The following is a 12,280-nucleotide window of genomic DNA, read 5'->3' on the forward strand; positions in this document are numbered from 1 at the left end:
CCAAAGGCTGAGCCCGTGCATCAAAAGGTGCAACGTCTGTGCGAGCCGGTGTGCATGTGCACGCTTGTTTTTGATTGGCAGCCTCTGGGTAATCTGCTTCTCCCACTAAAGGGACATAGAGTTAGTTATGGGTGCCTTGTTAAAGGTATGTCAGGTTGGCGAAGTCAGCGTGATCATGGCAAATGTGACACGCGTGTCACTTTAACTGGTCGAGATGGCCACCGCTGGCAGCCGGCCTGTCAACCTCCACTGGGAACCTGGCAAGCTGACAGGAGGCGCGGAGCTATGGCACTGTGGGGGAATAAATTGCATTTACTCGAGGTGAATGCCCAACACGCGCACGCACGTTCAGATGGAAGCATTTTGTCTCGGTTTGGGGGGGGGGTTCTGATGATGAACGCGTGCCCATGCAGGTTGTTTCTACCGTGATTCTTAAGACACACTGACAGAAAGATGAATAAGGAGAGTGATGGTGGCAGGCACAGTTCAGCTTGGCAGTCCAATTGAACCTGCCTGTGTGAGAATGGGGAGAGGAGGAGGAGGAGGGGGGGAGGGTCAGCTGCTGTTATGGGGATGGGAAATCAGAGGCAGTAAATGTTTGCACCTGGGTACCATTATCACCTGCAGCGCACCAAGAGACCAACGGCCAGACCTCCCTCCAAGGAAGCACTCGCACAGTTTTTTTGGAAAATGTGGAAGAAAGATCTGAAATGGCTGCAACTACTGTAACTGTGATAAAGACTGTACAGGAGTCAGTAACCGTGACGTCAGTAACCGGAAGCTGCTTATAGAGATTTGCAATATTAAGTAGTTTAGTCCCAATTCATTGTTTAGACAGCAGTTCCATACTTTATACCCTATGACATCACACATTTTAGTTTTAGCACTCTAGTTTTTGGATTTAGGAGAGAGTTGATCACTTTGTTTGCTAATATGTTGTGGATTGTTTTAGACCATAGGAATAATTTGAAAATGGCTGTAGTTCCCGTTTAAACTTGTCAGTCGAACGCTGACTTTCCGTTAGTGTTTCAACTTAAAAAATAACTTATTGCTGTGTGTCACAATCATCTCAGAGTTTCTATTGGCCCAAAGGACACAAAATGCTGGTTTTATTGGTGCAAATGATCCCCATCTGTAGATATGCACTTTTTAATGATTCAGCACATTTGAGAATCACTGCTCTACAGTACATACAGTACTCAGTATAATACCACAAGTCATACTATTTGTAGGTTTTGTTCTGATGTTCTTGAATGACACAAATGTCAGTTATATAATTTCCATTGTTTTAGCATGAAATTAAGTTATTGTCATGAAACATACATTTTTTTTTAACTTAGTCAGATTGTTTACACCAGCATCACTACTGTAGTATTGCAGAATAGAGTTTCATAACTCTTTGAATTCAGAGGTTCACAAAATTAACTTCCTCCCTTCTTTCATTGGGTAAATGTTTTGCTTTCATAATTTCTGCATATTTGGGTGCAAAAAATTGTGAAAAATCAGGGTAGCTGACCGGGAGAGAGCAGCTACTCTCTCCTCTGGAAATAATGTTGTTGCTCTGTGCAATGTCGATCCTACAGTAGGCCTTTGGTGCAAGCCAGACCTCCCTCCAAGGAAGCACTCGCACAGTTTCTTTTGGAAAATGTGGAAGAAAAATCTGAAATGGTTGCAACTATCTGTGATAAAAGCTGCACTGGAGTCAGTTACTGTGACGTCTTTGTCCTGTAAATGGGAAACTTTTTGGGTGGAAGCTGCGGATAGAGATTTGCAATATTTTGTAGTTTAGTGCCTCTTTTCCACTTTTTCTGTGGTGAAAACATTTGTTTCCTCCCATCTGATCCCGTTCCCTCATTCTACCATTGCAGAGCCTCACTGGCTTGTTGTTGTGATGGCGTGTTTGGTAAAAGAGCCTCTATTGATAGACCTCCTTGTGTTTGTTTGATGTTCTAAACAGTGCGACATAATCTGCAGACGCTCCGCACTGATCCAAACCCCTCAGCCTTTCATGGGGCTTTCTAGTCCAAAGCATTTCAATTGCTTTTATAATTGAGTTTGTCTGCTGCCTCTGTGATTGCTTTGGATCTCTCTTTTGCTATCAAACAAGGCAATTACTGCCAAGTCGCATATTTTCAACCAAAAAAAAAATAAAAAATGTTTATCCGCACAAAAATTTGCATGCAACTATTGCAAAAATCTCCTTCTAGTTCTCTGCATGCTCGCAATGTCTCGCCTCACCATACACATGTAGTCGGGAACCAACAGTTAAAAAAAAAAAAGCTGCTATCAATAATTAATTAATGCGGGTTAATATGTTAACAAACTTATAGTGGTTGATAATTAGATGAGCCACAGTGTCTGATTCAGAGTTAATTACTAAGCCGCTGTCTGTTCTGTGGGGCTTTAATGAATAATTAATTACGAGAAGCATGAATTATTACTGCTTACCAAAGATCTACCAGAAATACACGCTCGGCCTTGTTTATGGTGCTATCTTGTATTGATTGATGATAAGTGTTTGATTGGGGAAAATAAGAGCCTTTTGAAACAGCACTTGTAATACAGTACTGCAGTTCATAGACGTTCATGTCCCAGATCACAGAGCAGTGTTTGATGCAGTATGTAGAGAATCCCAGTGTGTGATTGATGGCAGCATAATCAGTTAAAGGTGGGTCGGTAATGCTGAGAAACTAACAAGAGTACACTAGATTTAAAAAAAGATCCAACTGAAAAACCCAGCCCATTGTTGCCAACTGTTTTCCAGTGAAAGTAACTAGCAGTGCTAGCTCCAAAAGTCCCTAAATCTAGTGAGAAAGTCGCCAAGTTGGCAATACTTCAGGCCTCCCTCCAAACCCAATCCCCCCAAATTATCATAATGAACGTAAACAATGAACATTGAGATGGAGCGCAATGCATCATACTCCCTTATAACATCATAACCCTAACTCACCAGAGGGGAAACAATCAGCGCCACAATATGCAACCAAAAAAGGGCTACTAAAATGATGATGATGGGATGGGACAAGTTAGCGGTTAGCGAGCTAATGTTAGCTCCTGTATGTGTTACTGTAGTTAGCTAAGGCTCGAGCAAAAATAATTCTGCATAGCTTTCTGATTTATCCACATTCTACAAATTATACTTACACTGCATACTGTCAAAGTGCTACAGGAATGAATCCTAAAACCCGGAAATGAGTTAGCATTTTAGCACTTCCGGTTCCCTCGTCTGGAAGTCAATAGGTTTTTTGAATGGGTTTTCTTAGTTAGATGCTTGAAATAAAGTCTGCGGTTAACACGAGCCAAAGACATTTTAACATTTGATTCTGCGACATAAAATACATCAATAAATAGCCCACTCGAGGGCGGTTGCTAACAAGTGGCTAAACGAGACTACTTAACATCATCACGCCGACTTATAAGCCTTGTTGTGTATTCTCACGATCATGCGACCGTGGTGTAGTTCGCTTAGAGCCTAACGTTAGCTTTTTACTTCTGGCGATTGCATTTACACTTCAAAAATCAGGAAAGTGTTGTTGAAGATTATTTTACAAAACAAAGTATCATAAACGTTTGTTTGCCACAGAGCTTTTTTTCTGCAATAAACCAAAACCCAATAGAAAAATCCCATTTTGTGGAGGGAACCAAGAGTAACTTCCTGGTTGGCCTGTAGAAACACGTCATCCCTGGAGCACTCTATTGTTAGCACTCACAGCTGTCAAGCTGGCAGCTTGTGGAAGACTCCGGTGATGTGCAATGATGCATAGAAACTGGATTTTTTTTCCTTTTTTTCAGAGCATTTGATTTATTGATTGCTGTCGGAATGTTATGAGAATTTCAACAACTGTAACAAAAAATGTATTTGAACACTACCAACCCTACCTTTAATACTCGTGACTGTCATTTTTTTAATTCAGGTGTGAAATCATACACTCTGCGAGACGTATATTTGCATGAACACATACAAATATGCACACCCCTGCAGTCAAACACATGCACACACACAGTCAGTATGGTGCACGGTGCCATTTCGCAGTGCTGAGATTGAGTGAACAGGTTTATTTTCCCCCCTTTAGTGCACATGGGCGACCTCAGTGCCTTAAAGAAAGGTGTGTGTGTGTGTGTCTCTGAGTGGGAGTGTGAATTTCTCGTCTGCAGACACTCTGATTTATCCGCTCTATATTTGCATATGCGTACAATGTGATTAACTGCCATGCCTTATCTTTACGCCTAGCTACTTCACCACACGCACACCCACACGAGCCTGCACACGCTGGCGTGCGCACACCTTCGCGTATATTTGCACGCTCGCATGCAAGCGGCAATTGCGCGTCGTCAAGGAGCAGCGATGAAAGGGAACAGTAAGCCACACAGCCGAGCTAAAGACTCTTTTGAAACAGTGTGTTCTTCAGTCTTCACTTACAGTTGGACTGTAGCAGTTAGTCAACCCTCCAGGCTCTCCCCAGCTAATTTGGTTGACTTTATTTATGGCCAGAGTCCCTCGCTGGGGCCGGTTGTTCAGGTGAAACTGTTCATCTGTCTACATTCAGTTGTCAGTCACACGCAGTTACTTTGTACGGAGGCGCCATGGGATATAATCGGCTGCAGCTAGCATCATTTAGATGCTGTAATAATGTGTCAGTCCATATCATTAACACCCACTGAGCCTGGGGATATGTGAGGGCAGATTGGGTGACTTACTCCTCAGGCTGCTGGCAATCTCAATGTGTGTGTGTGTGCACGACTCACCCCTCCGTGCACATGTGTGGCTTTATGAAAGTTTGCAGCTATAAATGGAACTTTCATACATGCACACATTATGCTGTAGATCCTTTCAATATGTTCCTTTTGCAGAATATATGCTTATTTTGAGCTTAGGTGGTTGTTTCGCCGGCTGACAGACACTGATGTGTTTGTTTTCTATACAATTTTACAATTCCTCCTGCTTTGATCCGTAGAGGCAGCTCTTTTTGGCAGCTTTTGCTGTCAACATTTGAAGGGTGAAAGTACTGTAGAAGGGAAACTTGAACAACACCAGAAGGCTGACTTCCTGCTTCCCTCTCGAGGGCTCAGATGTTAGCAGTCAGTATGCAGCACACATGCACGCAAGCACACCACATCCTGATGTTACTGTATGCCAACAGGGCTGTCTACTGTTATTGCTAAATAAGATGCATAATCTGCATCTTTTGTCATAATTAGTCTTTCTAACCTCATGTCATCTCTCACCTTACAAATTTCCTCACCTCTGCTTCGCTCTCTACTTTGTGGAATTCCCCGGTGGCTCCTTCTTGTCAAATAGCTGTAATCAACGCTGATGCTCTCTAAGACCCCTCTCCAAGGCATTAATCAGATCAGATTGTATTGCGATGCCACAGGGGGCCGTTATAACTGATATTCTTTTGACAAGGACGGAGAATAAAGAGATTCTTTGATTGAGAGTGATTGGCCTGTAATGGTTAATTGAAGCAATTCCTCATCATGTCCCTTTGTCTCATCACCACCACCTCTCTCTCTCTCTCCTCCTTCACACCTCTTTTGGTGCTGTCTGTCTTTTTTTCTCTTTGGCTGCATTTTCTCCCTAAATCTGAGATGAATGTAAATAGCATCACTTTATCATCCTCTCCTTCACTCTTCTCCTCTCTCCCCTCCCTCTGTTTTTTTTTCCAAGGTCAATCCAACTCCATCTAATTCACTTTTCTTTGATGATAAAAATCCAGTCCCAACTTTAGCCAAATGTCCGTCTTCCGTCTTGAGTTGAGATTTATCTCAATTATTTCTCCACCAGCGTGTCTGCCAGCTTCTAAACATGAGTATCAAGAGTGCCAGGTCCACCCAAGGAGACACGGTAAATCTTTTGATGTCTTCTGAGTATCAATCGGCTATACGAAGGGGCTGTAAATTCCCTGAACGCAGAGTACAGCTTTACCCACAACAGCAGGAAATCCAGCCCCTGACAAGGAGAATGTGGACTAATCTGCCGCCTTTTCAATAAACATGGCAAAATGCTCTTAAACAACACACAAACTGGCGTAAATCCTTTCGCCGATGCCAAGCAATAATAGCAATCGTTCTTCTTTGTTGTGCTTGTGTGAGGATGAATAAGTCAGGCCTGTATTTATTGTTGATGATAGACGGGCAGCTATTTAGAAGCTGCGTGTGCGAACATAAGACATGCAGATCCTGAGCGTGCATACTGAGGGTGACAGAAAGGCATAAACAAAGGCAAGAAAGCAAGAATAGAGGGAATTTAGCATGGAAGTCAATAGAGCCAAAAGAGACGAGAAGAAAGAGTAATATCCAGGGACGGAGAGGGAGAGAAGAGAAATCAGTATTGAGAGAGAGAGAGTCCTGGCTGCCTCGTCATGTCCTTGTGCAGGATTTATGAGCTCTAAGATCAGGGACAGGTTTAGGGTGCTAGGAGGAGGAATGGGTGGAAAAGTGAAAGGAAAGTAGGAGGGATCTGCGGACGGCGTTAGAGCTGAGGGAATGTGCCGACTTTCAGATCTAAGTAGACTGGGACTGCGCCGCGGGTTGAGATGTCCCTCCTGCGTAATGCCAGGTGACAGGAGGAGAAATGGAAAGGCAGGGAGGAACGAAAGGAAGAAATAAAGAATGGGTTGAACAGCGGAAAACAGAGCCCAGACATTATTGAAGGGTCAAAGGGCGCTGATTTGATTAGCACTTATAAGATACAGGGCGAGATAGAGGGGAGCGAAACAACAGAAACAAAGCAACGGACAACAGGAAAAAACATGGGGGAGGGAAGAGGGAGCAAGAAGAAGATCAAGTTAGGGAGGATGGAGAGCGAGGGGAAGCTAGAAGAGGAGAGGAAAGGTGTTGGTGGCGGTGGTGGGGGGGAGGGGTGAGGCCGTGTGGGTGGTGTAATCTGTCTGTGTCAGAGGGATGATGAAGGGGCCAGGAGGGAGAGCTCTGCAGTTCACCTTCTGGCCTCTGGAGGAAACACAGTGACCCTGGCCCTCCCCCTGCCCACCTCCCCTCTCCACCTCCACTCCACCTGCACGATTTATGACTCACAGGGTCGGCCCAGGGTTGCTCGGTTTGAGGACATTTGTGGATCTAGTTGTGGCGGCGGTGTGCTGCGTTTGCATGTGTGTGTGTGTGTGTGTGTGTGTGTGCGTGTGCACATGTTGAATGAAATCACGTGTGAAAAAAGCCATTGTGTGTCGAGGAGGATGAGACCTTAGTGCTGCCTGGGGAAAAGGGCAGTAGCGATTTCTATCCGGGGCTCAGAAAGTGAGCACAGGCACATCCTCACATAATCCACTATGACAGAGTTTGAAAGGAGAAAGTCTGACAGAACCAGAATAAAAATCAAGGGTGAAAATGGGATAAGATGAGTGAATGAGGGAGGAGCCGGAGCCGTGCTGCATACTAATGGTGTCGTGCCATTGTCCGGTTTTATTATGATGGGCTGCTGGCTCTTCTGCACGGTCAGATGACTCTTTAAATCTTTTTTAACATTCACTGGTCCAGCTTCTCCTCTGCTTTGCTCTGGTGGTTTAACAAAAGAGTAATACAAGTCAAATATTATTAAGTAACACAAAGTTAAAGTAATTTGAGAACATCACCTTGTGCTATGGAACATTTTAACCCTCTGGGACCCAGAATAGACCCGTTTTTGTCCTTTTTAGACGGGGACAGGGGGTCTTAAGGGGGAGATAGCAGGTGAACAGTATATGTCATATAGAAGTGGTGTACATCATCTGACAGCTGGGAACCTGAAGATTAATTTGAGATGCAGCTCACCACTGTGTGTCAAGTTGTTCTAGTCATAAACCAGAAATAAACATGAATGAATGAATTAAAAATAAATTGTGAAGGGCTTGTATAAGGAACATTATGATAGAAGTATATGATGGTCATTCCCCTATTGTGTCTCATAAGTTGTTGCAGCAATCTTGTGGTTGATACCATTTGTTACACACATTTGATGCTTATTTTAACAATTTTTTACCACTCGAAAATTGATAAAAATGGTCAATAATCCCTGCAAAATACCATATTAAGACACCAAGACCTTGAGGAACACCATAGAAAAAGTCATGCTGTGATTTGGTATCAAAAACTTTTGACAGTTTGAGATTACTGCAAGCATTGCATTTGCAATTGCAATTGCATTTTTTGACAATTGGATGGTGAGCACTTCTGTTCTGGAAATTGCTCAGAAACCCCCTTATTGTCAATCGACCTAAGAAAGCCATCCATCCTCTGAATGCTCTAGGTCTCTAGTTTGTGGTTGTAAAGTTTCATGAGGCTGTGATTATCCTAGAGGTCACCACAGGTCATTTTATACAGTGAGGTCAAATAAAAAAAAAAGGGCACTAACATCATCACACATGAATACAGTTGGGCTCATTGCGCATTGGCTCAGCTTTACAGTGATACCCAATATATGTAATTCCAAGACTGTTTAGGGACCACAGTATGCAGAAATATTCAAATACATCATTTTAGAATTGACCAAAATAACGCATTTATACTGCATTCACAAACTGCATGGTTTTTGCCCCAAACTGCACGTGATCATCATAAAGTGGGCATTTCTGTAGAGGGGAGACTCGTGGGTACCCATAGAACCCATTTCATTCACATATCTTGAGGTCAGAGGTCAAGGGACCCCTTTGAAAACGGCCATGACAGGTTTTCCTCGTCAAAATTTAGTATAACTTTGGAGTGTTATTTAGCCTTCCTTCCCGACAAGCTAGCATGACATGACACATTCCTTAGGTATTCCTTAGGTATTCTAGTTTCATATGATTATTTTTGCTTTAAAACTGAACCTGCTACCACCTCTGAAAGACAGTAAAGTTGATCCCACAGCTCTCCAGGGTTAATGGGCATTTTCCACCATTTTCTGACATTTTAAAGCTGCATTAATCATTTTTTATATTTAAACAATGGCTTAAATGACTGCCTGTAATGTGAAAGGGGTCACTAGTAGTGCTGAACTCACAGAGAATTATCACCCTATTCTGCAGTTTCCCCTCAGGTCTATGAATGTGTTTTATCATCTTTAATTCATCTTATTGTTTTGGTTTTATGACCCGCAGCTTTAATGTTTTGGTTTACCCTCACAGCTCTCATTAACCTTGTTTCCACACGCAACAGGTCGCCGTTTTCACTGAAAACACTTTGATAAACCCACTGTGTGCTGCCTTCCCAGCACCATATGGCAGACTAACAAAATTAACAACTATCTGGTGAACAGAGTGGAGAATCTAGTAGTTAAAGAGACAGATATTTTCCTCAGGAGTTGGTAGAGACCAAAAACGGAGCTAAAAGGAGACGTGGACTTACATTCTTCAGGTGTCCAGAAACACAACTCTAAATGAATGTTGCTCCATGTCTGCAACATTAGCATTAGCAAAATGTACAATTTAAAAAAAATAATGGATTGATGGTAAGGGTAATAGACCGATAAACCAGTAATGAAAATAATAGTTAGTTTTAGCCCTATTTATATCTCTTCATCATGATACTTTGTTCCATTTTATTGTTTTTATGGTTTCCTTAGTTACAGATTGTATTGCACCATTTAGCTTTGTGATTGATTGTGGTTTTATATAAGAGGGCTTTGTCTCCATTATCCTTTGAGGCATGCTTGAGATAAAGGGATATATACATAAACTTGACACGACTTAATGATAAACCATAAACACAATGTATTTTTAAATGGCTCAACAGTGAGCCACATGCATCGGAGATGGCAGGTAGGAATACTGAAATATGGCTTATTGTCGGAGATGCTAAGCAAAAGCAATCAAAGAGAATTGGCGGCATACGGTGCGAGAGGTGAGGGTTGAGTTGTGGAAGATTACGGCTGAGGAGTTGAGTCAGAGGGCTATTCTCTGTATGGAGATGAGACAGGGATGAAGGTCGCTCCTCATCCATAACAGATGATTCATAGTCTGCCCTGACCTTTAATACCTGGACTTACCTCTCTCACTCTCCTCTCTCGCTATCTGCTCACCGTCTACTGCAGAGCTCCGCTGCAAGGAGAGTTCAAGTATATGCTGTTCGTAGCAAAACACACTCTTGCAAAGCATGTGTTCACATGTGCTGCGCAAATACAGGCCAGTGTCCGCACACATGCACATATTCACGTGCGATTTGATTCGTGGATGCACATTCATAATGTGCAAGCGCCAAATGTCAAAAGTTCACTGCGGCACCCTGCTCACATATAATGTGACAAATAACTCCTTCCTCTAGTTGCATTGTTCTAATCCCTTTAGTGGGCTCTGGAATGGAAATATAATTACATTTCTGTGGTGCAGTGCCTTTGATAAGACAGCCGCATGCTGAGCTGAATGTCTAACTGAGTTGGATGCCTCTCCAAAGCCCACTCCTCTCTCCACTTTACTTCTCTCCCTTACTCACTCCTCTCTATTGCTTCTCTCTCACATACTCTGTTTCACGTTTTTTCCTTTTTGTTCTCTCAACCCCACACTGGCTCCCTCCTCTGTCATCTCCAAAAAGCTCATTCTGCCTCTCTCTTTCTCTCACCCGTGCAGGTATTGCAGTGGATAAAAGAGGCGTTGTCTACTTCGTTGATGGCACCACCATTCAGAAGATTAATGAGAGGGGTTTGCTCTCCACCGTGATTGGCTCAAACGGACTGATGTCGACGCAGCCGCTGAGCTGCGATGCACGCATGGACATCAACCAGGTAAGCTAATAATGCAGTCTAGTTTAAAGGACTGGGAGGGAGCCAGGGCCACGTGTTTTGCTCCGAAATAGGCTTCATCTGCACCATTAGAGTGTTGTTTAGGTAATCTGTAGAATTATAAGACTCCTGCATGTCTTTTTTGTAGACTAATTTGAGTAATTAACCCAAAAAGGCGACGGATCACAAAAAATAAGTATTTATCTATTGTTCTCTTACAGTCAGTGATCGTTTTGTCAATCCAAATTGCCCGGCCTCTTCTATAGAAACCCACTCTATCTTCTCAGAGGTGTGTGTGTGTGTGTTTCGGTGTGTGAGAGAGCGAGTGAGTGAGTGCGGTAGCAAAGACAGCTACTGCACAGATTTGATCAGCCAGCCCTCAGATCACACTGCTGACTTATATCGGGCCTATTAGAGCAGAAGATGAATTATAGATGAACTGCTGGCTCTATAGAGGGATCTCTGCCCACACGCGTGTATGTGTGTGTGAATATGCGTGTTCAGCCAGGGTGAACTCCCAGAGGTGCTCTTATATGTCTTTAAAGGGGCCCATGTCACCTCACAATCCTTCTGTTTGTTAGTTATCGGGCCCTGCAGCGTGTCCAGTCGCATTCATCCTCCGTCTGTGTTTGTTCTTATAAACCGCTGTGACCTCAATGTATATGCACCAGTATCAATCATTGATGGAAACTGTAGCTACGGCTACACAAACATCAGTTATGCAAAATAAAGTGTTGCCATTAGTTTTTAGTTTAAAGTCAAACTCAATTTGAAGTCTCGTTTTTTGTATAAGGAATTATAATCAATAATGATACTGCAGCTTGTGCTTATTTTTTTCAATTTTTCTAAAGTTTTTGGATAGATTTGTGGAAGCAGTTTCTAAGCTTCAACTTCTGTGGTGCGCTACTGACTGGAGCATGATTTAATTTGATTTGTATTATTATTGTGCCATGCATAAATAATATAACCAGCCCGAATGGGCTTACAAAACACCATTATTTAGAAAATAAAGAAAAGAAAAAGACAGAAACCAGAGTAGCAAAATACATTACAAATAGGACGAAACAAATAGAGCATGTGCTGTATACCCTACTAACGTTGATACATGACTTCCCTCACCCCCTTTTTCAAGAAGCCCACATACATACGTTGGCTATCAACTATTGCCGTCTATCCCTTTACTACATTCAACATTTTTTAGGACCCATTGTGGCATTAAAGGGACAGTGTGTATCATTTGGAGACATCTAGTGGTGTGGTTGCAGACTGCAACCAACTGAAGTCAGACGGCGGCTGGCGGTATCACGGTTTTGCACTCTGCAGCTCACATTGCCGCAGCCGCGTCGGAGAATGGCTCTCTCTAGAGACAGTGTTTGGTTTGTCCGTTCTGGGTTACTGTAGAAACATGGCGGAGCAACATGACGGACTCCGTGAAGAGGACCCGCTCCCAATATAGATATGAAAATACAACGATTCTTTGTTTCAGGTGATCTTACACTAATGAAAACATACCTATGAATGTTATACTGTATTCCATTTCTGCTAATGGATCCCCCGAATTGTTACACATTGTTCCTTTAAGTTTGTAATCCA

At 42.8% G+C, this 12,280-nt stretch overlaps 1 protein-coding gene across 1 annotated transcript in view; it reads left to right on the top strand.

Annotated features, from left to right (window-relative positions):
* Window positions 1–12,280, top strand: part of tenm1 (teneurin transmembrane protein 1) — a 215,412-nt gene that overhangs the window by 175,423 nt on the left and 27,709 nt on the right. Inside the window, exon 23 of the mRNA XM_037779353.1 lies at window positions 10,536–10,690. Coding sequence (XP_037635281.1) covers window positions 10,536–10,690 — 155 coding nt within the window. The remainder of the gene's footprint in view (window positions 1–10,535; window positions 10,691–12,280) is intronic.

Source organism: Sebastes umbrosus, chromosome 9, assembly GCF_015220745.1.
Source record: "Sebastes umbrosus isolate fSebUmb1 chromosome 9, fSebUmb1.pri, whole genome shotgun sequence".
Lineage (NCBI taxonomy): Eukaryota > Metazoa > Chordata > Actinopteri > Perciformes > Sebastidae > Sebastes > Sebastes umbrosus.